At 42.0% G+C, this 12,138-nt stretch overlaps 3 protein-coding genes across 3 annotated transcripts; all 3 read right to left on the bottom strand.

Annotated features, from left to right (window-relative positions):
- Positions 1-503: 503 nt before the first annotated feature.
- fam89b (family with sequence similarity 89 member B) lies at positions 504-2,424 on the bottom strand. Its single transcript, XM_027007032.3, has 2 exons — positions 1,558-2,424; positions 504-1,297 (listed from the first exon to the last, which is right to left on the bottom strand). The coding sequence occupies exons 1-2, from the start codon at positions 1,810-1,812 to the stop codon at positions 1,043-1,045; spliced, it is 510 nt and encodes a 169-aa protein (XP_026862833.2). The 5' UTR covers positions 1,813-2,424; the 3' UTR covers positions 504-1,042.
- A 133-nt stretch (positions 2,425-2,557) lies between these two features.
- Positions 2,558-6,521, bottom strand: znrd2 (zinc ribbon domain containing 2). The gene is made up of 4 exons (XM_027008272.3): positions 6,441-6,521; positions 5,830-5,981; positions 5,531-5,615; positions 2,558-5,204 (listed from the first exon to the last, which is right to left on the bottom strand). The coding sequence occupies exons 1-4, from the start codon at positions 6,454-6,456 to the stop codon at positions 4,753-4,755; spliced, it is 705 nt and encodes a 234-aa protein (XP_026864073.2). The 5' UTR covers positions 6,457-6,521; the 3' UTR covers positions 2,558-4,752.
- Positions 6,522-6,740: 219 nt separating this feature from the next.
- LOC113575999 (solute carrier family 35 member F4) lies at positions 6,741-11,282 on the bottom strand. The gene is made up of 7 exons (XM_081702519.1): positions 11,193-11,282; positions 10,501-10,840; positions 9,820-10,039; positions 9,293-9,418; positions 8,848-9,040; positions 7,608-7,697; positions 6,741-7,469 (listed from the first exon to the last, which is right to left on the bottom strand). The coding sequence occupies exons 1-7, from the start codon at positions 11,269-11,271 to the stop codon at positions 7,246-7,248; spliced, it is 1,272 nt and encodes a 423-aa protein (XP_081558645.1). The 5' UTR covers positions 11,272-11,282; the 3' UTR covers positions 6,741-7,245.
- Between the last annotated feature and the right edge of the window lie 856 nt (positions 11,283-12,138).

The following is a 12,138-nucleotide window of genomic DNA, read 5'->3' on the forward strand; positions in this document are numbered from 1 at the left end:
AGGAATTCTTCAATACAAATATCTTTAGAATTTTATTTAGCAATGATTAGTCTTTGATTCCTGTTATGGAATATTCCATAAATATGTAATATACTGGTAAAAGATTTAAAAATGCAAATAACTGCTATATAATAACACTGTGGTGATAATGTAATGAAGTATGTTTACATTTATGACAGCAAATTTGTACTATCTGGCTATTATTTACATTGGAATCCTACGTTAAGGTTTTTAATGGCCCTGTGAGAAGAAAAGATACTATTTTTGATAAAGGTAGTAGATCTTTGGCTTTGATAGAGCTGTTTTATGATCATGCAGTTTTTTTTCTAAAAATAATATACGTAACATTTGGGTTTATAAACAATTTATTACAAATTAAATGACCACATTCAATAACCATACTGATTATTGGGCACAATAAAATAATAAATTCAATATAATATTAGGATTAAATGAAAGGGCTTATAAATGCTGTATAAGAAATGAATAAGAAATGTAACTGCTACATAGTAATGAGAATTTATTATGGTGTTTTTCTTAATGTTTGTGAGCCCAGGGCATGTATGAAAGATCATAAAGGATCTCGGAGCAGCATCTCCCAGCTGTGGTCTTTGTTGTGATTCTTAGAACTGATACTGCTAAGTTCATGTATTTTTGACTCACTCAGATCTTTTGTCAAAAAAGAAATCTGAATGGCTTTGTGTCTGATTGATCCTGTTCGGAACCATGAAGCTCAGGATAATCTCACTCTGCCCTGATTCTGAAACTACTTCCCTTTCCCTCTATCCGGCCTTTATGTCCTCGAGCAGAAGGAAGTGAGTCAGTTGTTTTTTTTAAAGCCTGTAAAACAGACTTTAACAATCATGACTGTACTTTATGTCCAAAAATAAAGTCAAAAGGAATGGATAATTACCATTGTTCATAATGAGAGCCTAAAGAAATGTTGCCGTGTTGCAGTATCTCTGCTTTACTGGCTCCAGCCGATCAGTAACAGCTGAAGCTGAGGAGAGTCACAGCTGCCCCGCGCCCTTGGCATGCTTTCTTAAAGGGGAATGTGGAAAGAGTCCTTAATCCACTGGTCACGGGAGTTCTGGGTTGGTTGTGGGCACACCAATGCGGTCCCCCCATTTACTTCTTCAGTAGGGTCATCTTCCTCCTCCTCCTCCTCCTCCTCATCTTCAGAGTAGCCGTTTTCAGTGGAGGAGATGTCCTGGAAGCCTCCTTTATACTCCTGTATAGACTCGTACAGAGACCACAACTGACACAGCAAGGACATGTCCAACTGTCTCAGCCCCACCTAGGAAAAACATTTTATGCAATAGTTATTGCCTAAACATTGACCCATTACACATGCGCGGGTTTAAAAACGTTTGTTCAGGCAGTGGCCTGCCCAAGTTACTAGAAACGTAATTACTCAAACTTTTTATGTCGCTGGCACTCAAGCAGTTATCGCATTAAATAAATGCCGCGGTAGATGCTGCAGTTAGACAAATGGCAACAACGACATGCATGTTTTCCTTCCATTCAGAGCGCTTCTCCGCCTTCCGGCGTGCTCACCATCTCTTTGCGCAGCATGGCTAGAGCCGCGTCCAGACTTGCAGGCTTGCTGCGGCCGAGAGAATCGCTCACTCTGGACTTGCTGATATCTGCCTGAATCCGCGTTCTTTTACTGTACACTTTTTCAATGTCTCTCCAAGATCCCCCACTGGAGTTGAGAATGCCACTAAGACCTTTCGGTAAAGGCGGCAGACCCTCAATGGAACAGACACTTCCAGCGGCACATTCAGCTGGACTCGACCGGAATCCGTTCATTCTTCTTTTCAGAATGGCTTCACGTGCAAATCCAACTTATTTTTCGATGTTGATAAGTTCTGATTTTTTAAATAATAGTGTTAGTTGACAAACCCCGATGGCTTTAAAAAAAAAATAAAAGAGTTAAGCCAGTACATAACAGCTTTCTCAGACTGTAGCAACTGACGTAAAATTAGTTAATTAGTTTCCGAAATTGACAAAATTAGTTGAATAGCCTACAACTGAATGAACGTACAATTTTTGGACAAAAACTGGATCAGCTACAGCTATCCGTAAAGCTCACTTGAATAACTAAAAATGCCGATCACCTTCGTTGGTCAGTTTTTGAATTTGTACCAATTTGATTTCTACACGTCGCCGCACGTTAAACCTCGCTTGTCTTCGAGCACAATTAGTTTGGGTTAGAACAGCTTTACAGATGCTGCCCCAGATTTGTTTTCGCTTAGCATTGTCCTTTTGTCTTGTAAACATAACCACGCCCACTGTACCTCCTCGTCAATTCCAGTACTGCGTTGGGAAGCTAGGAGGCACTGTCACTTCCAGCAGATTAAAAGGATTTTAACTCGTTATCTTTTTGTTATTGACTGACCATTTAAAATTGTCTGCAATTCCGAGCAGCTAATTATTTTTTTTCTATCTGAAAGATCAGTTGGTATTTGGCAAAACCACCCACTTTAAATTATTAGTGAGGCCTCTATAACCCTTATACAGCCACCTCCCCCAAAGAAAAGAAATGCAAACCATGCACACTGGCAGCAATATATTTCAGTAAAAACGTTAGACACACAGCATAGATGTACAAACATAACTGGTCACATTCAGTTTTGAGACTGCTACAGGACAATCTATAGGAGTATGGTCATACAGATTACTGAATGCTGTGCCAGGTGTGTGTGTGTGTGTGTGTGTGTACTGATGCAGCTGTGCCAGGTCTGTGTGTGTATACTGATGCAGCTGTGCCAGGTCTGTGTGTGTATGTACTGACGTAGCTGTATCAGGTGTGTGTGTGTGTGTACTGACGTAGCTGTATCAGGTGTGTGTGTGTGTACTGACGTAGCTGTATCAGGTGTGTGTGTGTGTGTGTGTGTGTACTGACGTAGCTGTATCAGGTGTGTGTGTGTGTACTGATGTAGCTGTATCAGGTGTGTGATGTAGCTGTGCCAGGTGTGTGTGTGTGTAGTGGTGCATCTGTGCCAGGTCTGTGTGTGTGTGTGTGTACTGCTGCATCTGTGTCAGGTCTGTGTGTGTGTGTGTGTGTGTGTATACTGATGCAGCTGTATCAGGTGTTTGTGTGCGTATACTGATGCAGCTGTATCAGGTGTTTGTGTGCGTACTGATGCAGCTGTATCAGGTGTTTGTGTGCGTACTGATGCAGCTGTATCAGGTGTTTGTGTGCGTACTGATGCAGCTGTATCGGGTGTGTGTGTGTGTACTGATGCAGCTGTGCCAGGTCTGTGTGTGTGTGTACTGATGCATCTGTGCCAGGTCTGTGTGTGTGTGTGTGTACTGATGCATCTGTGCCAGGTCTGTGTGTGTGTGTGTGTACTGATGCATCTGTGCCAGGTCTGTGTGTGTGTGTGTGTGTACTGATGCATCTGTGCCAGGTCTATGTGTGTGTGTGTACTGACGTAGCTGTATCAGGTGTGTGCGCGTATGTACTGATGTAGCTATATCAGGTGTGTGATGTAGCTGTGCCAGGTGTGTGTACTGATGTAGCTGTGCCAGGTCTGTGTGTGTACTGATGCATCTGTGCCAGGTCTGTGTGTGTGTGTGTGTGTGTGTGTACTGATGCAGCTGTATTAGGTGTTTGTATGTGTACTGATGCAGCTGTATCAGGTGTGTGTATGTACTGATGCAGCTGTGCCAGGTCTGTTTGTGTGTGTACTGATGCATCTGTGCCAGGTCTATGTGTGTGTGTGTACTGACGTAGCTGTATCAGGTGTGTGTGTGTGTGTACTGACGTAGCTGTATCAGGTGTGTGTGTGTGTGTGTGTGTACTGACGTAGCTGTATCAGGTGTGTGTGTGTGTGTACTGACGTAGCTGTATCAGGTGTGTGTGTGTGTGTACTGACGTAGCTGTATCAGGTGTGTGTGTGTGTGTACTGACGTAGCTGTATCAGGTGTGTGTGTGTGTGTACTGACGTAGCTGTATCAGGTGTGTGTGTGTGTGTACTGACGTAGCTGTATCAGGTGTGTGTGTGTGTGTACTGACGTAGCTGTATCAGATGTGTGTGTACTGACGTAGCTGTATCAGATGTGTGTGTGTGTACTGACGTAGCTGTATCAGGTGTGTGATGTAGCTGTGCCAGGCGTGTGTTTGTGTGTACTGATGTAGCTGTGCCAGGCGTGTGTGTGTGTGTACTGATGTAGCTGTGCCAGGCGTGTGTGTACTGATGTAGCTGTGCCAGGCGTGTGTGTACTGATGTAGCTGTGCCAGGCGTGTGTGTACTGATGTAGCTGTGCCAGGCGTGTGTGTACTGATGTAGCTGTGCCAGGCGTGTGTGTACTGATGTAGCTGTGCCAGGCGTGTGTGTACTGATGTAGCTGTGCCAGGCGTGTGTGTACTGATGTAGCTGTGCCAGGCGTGTGTGTACTGATGTAGCTGTGCCAGGCGTGTGTGTACTGATGTAGCTGTGCCAGGCGTGTGTGTACTGATGTAGCTGTGCCAGGCGTGTGTGTACTGATGTAGCTGTGCCAGGTGTGTGTGTACTGATGTAGCTGTGCCAGGTGTGTGTGTACTGATGTAGCTGTGCCAGGTGTGTGTGTACTGATGTAGCTGTGCCAGGTGTGTGTGTACTGATGTAGCTGTGCCAGGTGTGTGTGTGTACTGATGTAGCTGTGCCAGGTGTGTGTGTGTACTGATGTAGCTGTGCCAGGTGTGTGTGTGTACTGATGTAGCTGTGCCAGGTGTGTGTGTACTGATGTAGTTGTGAATTGGGTTCACGATAGCCGTAGCTCCTTTAGGCTGCGTAGAGAGTCAGCACAGCCGCGGATCAGACTGCACAGCTGAACACAGGCCTCCACAGAGGCAGCGTGCTGCAGCTCTTGTGTCGCCCATCTGAGTTTGTGCAGCACAGCCTCCTCCGCATGTGTCAGCGCCGGGTGCTGCTGGACACTGCCAGTAAGAGCGCTTGCTGGCTGGGCGGGCTGCAGGGTGCTGTTGGCTGGAGGGAGAAAGCAGGGGCTCCCAGACGGGACAGGGATGGGGGTAGGCTGTGATGAGGGCAGAGGGCCTCTCAGTCCTGATGCAGCCCCCTCACAGTGCTCAGGCCGGGGTAGGCCTGTGATGGAGAGAGGGCCGTCACTGGATGAGCCTCCGTTGGCCTCAGGAAGAGGCTGGATGGCGAGCTGCCGCTCACGGACTTGCGACAGGGCAGCCTGGGCATTTAGAGCTGGGAGATAAGATACACAAAAACACTGTTTGAAATAAATGAAAAACATACAATTCGCAGGTTACAATTTGAGGGCCCTGAAATTTATATTGGGTTTGTATTATTAGCCTGTTAGATTTCTATATTGATTATGCTTACTGTTCTATATTCCTGCTGTTGTAATGCTGCAGTTTCCAGTTTATAAGGAGGCAATTATTGAACTGAACTTCACAAATCATAATATTCAAAATTTTATCCTGCATCCATTCATAAGATGATATTATGATTCAACTTGAACTGTATCATGGGAGAGATGCAGGTGAACCCTTTGACATTTACTAAGATACCTGGGTTATCTTTGTCGATGTCTGAGTCCAGCTCCTGACATGCAACACAGTAATTCTTCTTCTGCTTATCCTGGAGCAGAATTGTCTGTACATTATAAAGAAAAGTGTTATGTTTTTTGAAAGTGTCAAACTTTTTTGACATTTCCAGGGTCAGTAAAAAGCCCTTAAGACACCACAGCATTAAGAAAGTTTCTTCACAAAAGCGACGTTACAGTGCAGTAGACCGTTTTGAAGATTACCTAATAAGTAAGGTTACAAATGTGTCCTGAATTACGTTAGTTTGAGAGTTAACAGCTCACCCCGCATAACTCGCAGCATTCTCCGAGCATTTTATAGCCTTTTAGCAGGTAGTCACCCATCAGCTTGCTAATCTTGTCCTGGCGCTCGCGGCGGGCCTGGATCACCTTCATCTCCGCCTCTGTAGGAGGCTCCCATTCGAAGTCTTCCTCTTCTAAAAATTTAGTTATAAGAGCGATCATCTGACTAGCGAAAGGAAGCATTTTCAGTTCAGGAGAAACATGCAGGGTTTAGACATGTGGTTTGTGTCACACAGAGTTTAGGCTATGACACACAAGCTGGCAACCTTTCATATAAATATATACAGCTATATACAACATATACAGCTACGTACAATTATGATCATGTTCACGTCAGCAAACCAGCTTACGTTAGATTATAAACAGATAAGATAGCTAGCTAGCTAAGTTCTGTCATCCCTAGCTGCGGACTTTTATTAGAGCCCATTAGCCGGCTATCCTAGCTAGCTAGCTCGCCAGTTATTCTCGTGGAGGACATCAACAGCAGAAAGCCCAGGCACGCAGCATCACGAAGTGAATTAATAAATGTGAACAAACTGGAACGCCATATAAAATGTCAAAGAGATGAAAATCATGCTAAGATGTACAGCCACCTGCGTTAAGGGCCATGGTTTCCCCGCCACCTGCCAAACTGTAGCACCAGACAGCAGATAGAACCGTTTCCTTGTTAAACCGGTAACTATTACCAAACCGAAGAACTGTGAAAAGACAACTGCCACCTGTAGGACTGGAGGAATCGGTACTTTCTTGCATAAAATAGAATAAGCTTCTGCCAACTGAGGGTACATTGCTCTCAGAAAAAAAACTTTACCTAGAGAGAAGAAAATACAAGAGGAGTTCCTAACAAATTATTACAAAACACCCTAGAACACCAAAATTTATTATGAAAACAATTTTACAATTACAACATTTTGTAATGAATACATTTTATAGCTTCCTAACAAATAAAAAAAAAACACTCATACCTTAATCACACACACACACACACACACACACACACACACACACACACACACACACACACACACACACACACATTTATGACATTTAGCAGACGCTCTTATCCTGATCGACTTACAATTGTGCTTTGTCATTTACTCATAGAATATATCCTAGTACAGTATAGTAGGTTAGAATTAAACATACCAATAACTAGAATACTGTAGAATACAGGGATGAATGCTGATACCTAGAAGTGCAAAATACATAAGGTCTATCTTAAACAATGATAAATGCTATAAACTATAAGTGCTAGAGTTTGTTAAAAAACATCATAATAAACAATACCCTACAATAAGTACTAATTTAGTCAGACCTGTCAGCATTTGTATTCTTAATGTATTGTTTAAAAAGTGACAAGAGTTGCGCTAATACAGCACTGTGTCCTTGCTATGTGAATCACGGCAGCGCTGCCACGACGGTTGGTTTAGGTTGGTCAGCCTCGATCTCCTCCCCCATCAGGCTCTCCTCATGTCCATGCCACAGCACTCGGAACCAGCCAGCTGTCCTCTCGTCCCAGTCTTCTGGTAGCAGCAGCATGAGATATCCAGCTGCAATGATGGCGCGTGCAACCATTCGCACTTGGCTCGTGTGTGGCGCTGAGCTCATAAATGAATCAACAGCTGCACAGGGAGAAGAGGAAACACTGACACAGCAGCACAGAGGAAAATGACCTGCTGTGTAGTTGGTTTTCTTTTTAACATGGGCTTAAATGTCATATATGAAACTCCACATAAATTCATCTTAAATGAATTGCTTACCTACACTGGCTGGGATAGTAAAGAGGATACCCAGTGAAATCAAGGTGGGGTATGTAAGCACTTCTCTCATATTCACCAGCACATTGAAAGCTTAAAATCAAAAAATCAAAATGAGAATCACCTCTAAACATGCAGAACAAAGTAATATTATGTGATATCTAGCATAGTTGTAATGTGATATCAGTCATGTTATGTGATATCTATCTTAGTTGTAATGTGATATCAGTCATGTTATGTGATATCTATCATAGTTGTAATGTGGTATCAGTCATGTTATGTGATATCTATCGTAGTTGTAATGTGATATCAGTCATGTTATGTGATATCTATCATAGTTGTAATGTGGTATCAGTCATGTTATGTGATATCTAGCATAGTTGTAATGTGATATCTATCGTAGTTGTAATGTGATATCAGTCATGTTATGTGATATCTATCATAGTTGTAATGTGGTATCAGTCATGTTATGTGATATCTATCATAGTTGTAATGTGATATCTATCATAGTTGTAATGTGATATCAGTCATGTTATGTGATATCTAGCATAGTTGTAATGTGATATCTATCGTAGTTGTAATGTGATATCAGTCATGTTATGTGATATCTATCATAGTTGTAATGTGGTATCAGTCATGTTATGTGATATCTAGCATAGTTGTAATGTGATATCTATCATAGTTGTAATGTGATATCAGTCATGTTATGTGATATCTAGCATAGTTGTAATGTGATATCAGTCATGTTATGTGATATCTATCAGTTGTAATGTGATATCAGTCATGTTATGTGATATCTATCATAGTTGTAATGTGATATCTATCATAGTTGTAATGTGATATCAGTCATGTTATGTGATATCTAGCATAGTTGTAATGTGATATCAGTCATGTTATGTGATATCTATCAGTTGTAATGTGATATCAGTCATGTTATGTGATATCTATCATAGTTGTAATGTGATATCAGTCATGTTATGTGATATCTGTCATAGTTGTAATGTGATATCAGTCATGTTATGTGATATCTGTCATAGTTGTAATGTGATATCAGTCATGTTATGTGATATCTGTCATAGCTGTTATGTGATATTAGTCATGTTAAGTTATATCTGACATAGCTGTAATTTGATATCAGTCATGTTGTGCGATATCTACTACGTTAATTGGATTAGTCTTAACATTTTGATTAGTTACATTGACCCAATGTCCCATAACAGCCCGTTTAAAATGGAAACTTTACCAAGCAGAAGTGATGCTGTGAGGCAGAGAGTGTCCCAGGGAATGTGCTGAGGGGTGGGCCAGGACTCCACATGTGAGAGGTAGAGCAGTGCACAGAACCAGGAGTGCAGCCCAACACTACACAAGCCCTCACAGGACATCAGCACACTGGCTGCACCTGGCTGCACCTGGCCCACACGCTTCCGAAACAGCACCTTAGATAGGAGACAAACCCACATGCACACATAAACCAACACACAACACCAAACTCTGGACGGGAGTTTTAATCTAGTGATGTACTGGGCTGTATCTGTGTGAATATGATCACATACACAGAAGAAGCATGTTAAACATGTGTATGTGGTTTTAATATGAAGATACATGACAGGGGCATTCTATAAACACGCATGTCGTTTTGCTATGCAGACACCTGGCAGAAAGCCATTAAACGTGTGTGTTATTTGAACCTTGTAGAACGCAGAAGTGGAAGCTGAGCCAACTCCCAACGCCACCCCTGTGATTGAGTCACTATGGAAACCATCAGCATAACTCATCATAACAATTCCAGTGATGGAGAGGATGGCAGCCACAATCTGTTTGAATATACAGCACTACACTAATAAAAAACACATTAAATATACAGTATTGCTTTGCTACTGATGATCTGCATTTACCAAACAATCAGGATGTGTGCTAGACAGTCAACAAATAATATATATAATATACATTTTATGAAAGTTTGACAGTGCCCATTAAATACAAACCATCTTAATTCCCTAGTGTCACTGCACATATGTCACAGGCTCTAGATCTAGTATCACTGCACATGTTTTCTCACACTTATTCTCTGGCTGTATATTTTGCCACTGAGCACATTTTAAGGACTGCCATTATTTTCCCAAGAAATTATAATTTTTTTTTTTTGCATTTCACAGTAAAACTAAAGAGAATTTAGAGATGATTTATCTGGGATTGCAGTCTGAGCGATCCTGACCCTCACACCCATGAAACGGTCCTTAAGCCCAATCCAGGACAGGAGGAAGATGAAGGCCTGGCTGCAGCAGAGCACTGTGCTGCTGTCGCTGATCGAGATGTGGTGGAGAGCCAGCAGGTGCAGGTACTCTGAGGCACTGTGCAGCAGGGAGAATGGAGCCGCTACCTTCAGCAGGACCTTGCTGCTCAATTCACCTCGGCCCACAAACCTGCTGCATACGCTGAGAAACAGGACGCTTTCTAAAGCATGGCTTACTATCCACTAGTCACGGAAGCACAGTCTATATACAGTACTTTATCATGCTACACTTATTTTAAACATATGTATGAATGTGCTTTTAATAATCTCTTCAGGGCAAAGCCTTAGCATGGGCTTTATTAGTGAAGACCCATGGGTTAGACTTCGCAGCACTCCATGAATGGCCTGGTGCTCTTTCAGTAATGAGGTATGCACGTTTGTTTAGCTTCACATTAAGCTGAGACTATTAGGAGTTGAAAGCAGCTTTATCCTAAAGTAGCTCTTGTGCTTTTCAGCAGTAAGCCTGGGTGCAAGATGTGCAAGACAATCGAAATCATGTTAACAAATCATGTCTGCAACTCGATGTTTATGTTTACTAAACAGATTCAATTATTAAAAGGCTAGACGACAGACTGCACCCTAAAACCAAAACAGCCATACAACCCTCCGTCCTCGTCTTCCTCTAACCGGAACTGTGTGCAGGGCTGCTGCCTCGGCTGTGAGCCCACGACATGGCCCAGGTAGTAGAGAGGGAAGGAGAACAGATTCCAGACGCTGCAGAACCACATAATAAAGAAAGGAGACTGCAGTTTAGTCAGAGTGTCTTTGGCGTAGTGAGCTGCCCACGCATAGGACCACGCCACACACGCAGCCAGCAGCAGACCGGTGGCACCCCGGCGGGCAGCTGTCAGTGGGCACTGGGAACAGCAACCCCTGAATCTCAGCCCAGACTGCCCCGCCTCCTGAAGCCCACTCTGTACTGAACCACACCTTGTGCCACATTCTGGGGGACGGAAAACAGAAACAAAATGTCATAGAAGTACAAAGATAATAGGCTGCTACCATTTGTTTAGCAGTGCGTCACAATTTGTCTGACTCTATGAAAATCAGCAGAACCATGGACGTGCTCATAATGCATTTGCTTTGCATTGTCATAACATGAAATTTCTAATCAGAATGGCAGTGAAGGAAGTTTCTATGAGCTATTATACATTCTTTCCATCATTCGTCACAGAAACAGACCATCTCACACCACCTGAACCCATTCTGTCCTGCACGATTATCTCAGCAAACATGCTGCCCTGATCTTATCTGTTCTGACCCTACAAAACGGACACAGATGGTGAGAGTCTTACCGAGCAGTGAGAGCTGACCAGTGGCTGGTGTGGGTGCGGAGCAGGGAGAAACTTTCGCTGACAGTTTGTTCATGTTCATGTTCAGGCAGGACTTTGGGCTGTGAGAGAATGAGCTGAATAAGCCTGGGCTCACAGGGTTTTAAGCTGAAAGTAGACAGCTGCTTGGTCATGTTAAACTGCATGAAGTCCATTAAATAAGCCCAGTGTTCTTTCATAATTTAGCTATCTAATTCTAATTTAGCTTGTTCATTATATTCTTATATACATTCTCATATACATTCTTATATATATTCTTATATACATTCATTCTTATAGAGAACACAAACACACACACACACACACACACACACACCCACAAACACGCCCACACACACACATATATATACATCTTATCCTGTGTATTAAAATATTATTATAAATGACATTTTTACATTTTAAAATGCATAGTTTCTAAAATATTAAGCAATATATTAAGAAATATATTCTAATCACAAGTTAAATCATGTTAATCCTGCAATCCTGCATTTGAAGATTCTCCACAGTGGGGAGCTATTGGCCCCAGGCATGTGTAATGGTTTTTGGGTTTTTTTATCCACCCAATAGAATTTGACAAAGGTGACAAGATATTAGGAAAACATTCTTATAGAAGACAATAATAAAATTCAGAATTACAGGGGTATATAGAAGGCTAAATAATTAGAGGAAAGGATGCATAAATATTGCAAAAATAAATGTTGCAGGTTTTATGGTGTTTACAGAATTTAGTTTCAAGATAATGGTTTAGATAAATAATGAAACAAATAAAATGTGGTTTTACTTCAGCAAATTTGCTGGTATGGATATAATATTTAGTGATGAATAAGAGAAGGTTGATTACAAACTTTTTTTTAATTATTTTTTTAAATAAAGAGGTCATTAGACTTTATTCCGAAAATGTTCAAAATAT

The sequence above is a fragment of the Electrophorus electricus genome, chromosome 19, assembly GCF_041902795.1.
Source record: "Electrophorus electricus isolate QZ-2024a chromosome 19, ASM4190279v1, whole genome shotgun sequence".
Classification (NCBI taxonomy): Eukaryota; Metazoa; Chordata; class Actinopteri; order Gymnotiformes; family Gymnotidae; genus Electrophorus; species Electrophorus electricus.

Coding starts and splice junctions, on each gene's coding strand:
- LOC113575999 (XM_081702519.1), bottom strand. CDS start 11,271: ATGAACATGAACAAACTGTCAGCGAAAGTTTCTCCCTGCTCCGCACCC. Junction 9,419..9,819: donor ACCGTTTCATGGGTGTGAGG/GTCAGGATCGCT, acceptor ATATTCAAACAG/ATTGTGGCTGCCATCCTCTC. Junction 7,470..7,607: donor TACTATCCCAGCCAGTGTAG/GTAAGCAATTCA, acceptor CTCCCTGTGCAG/CTGTTGATTCATTTATGAGC.
- znrd2 (XM_027008272.3), bottom strand. Junction 5,616..5,829: donor AATGCTGCGAGTTATGCGGG/GTGAGCTGTTAA, acceptor TATAATGTACAG/ACAATTCTGCTCCAGGATAA. Junction 5,205..5,530: donor CATCGACAAAGATAACCCAG/GTATCTTAGTAA, acceptor CTTATCTCCCAG/CTCTAAATGCCCAGGCTGCC.
- fam89b (XM_027007032.3), bottom strand. CDS start 1,812: ATGAACGGATTCCGGTCGAGTCCAGCTGAATGTGCCGCTGGAAGTGTC. Junction 1,298..1,557: donor CCATGCTGCGCAAAGAGATG/GTGAGCACGCCG, acceptor TGTTTTTCCTAG/GTGGGGCTGAGACAGTTGGA.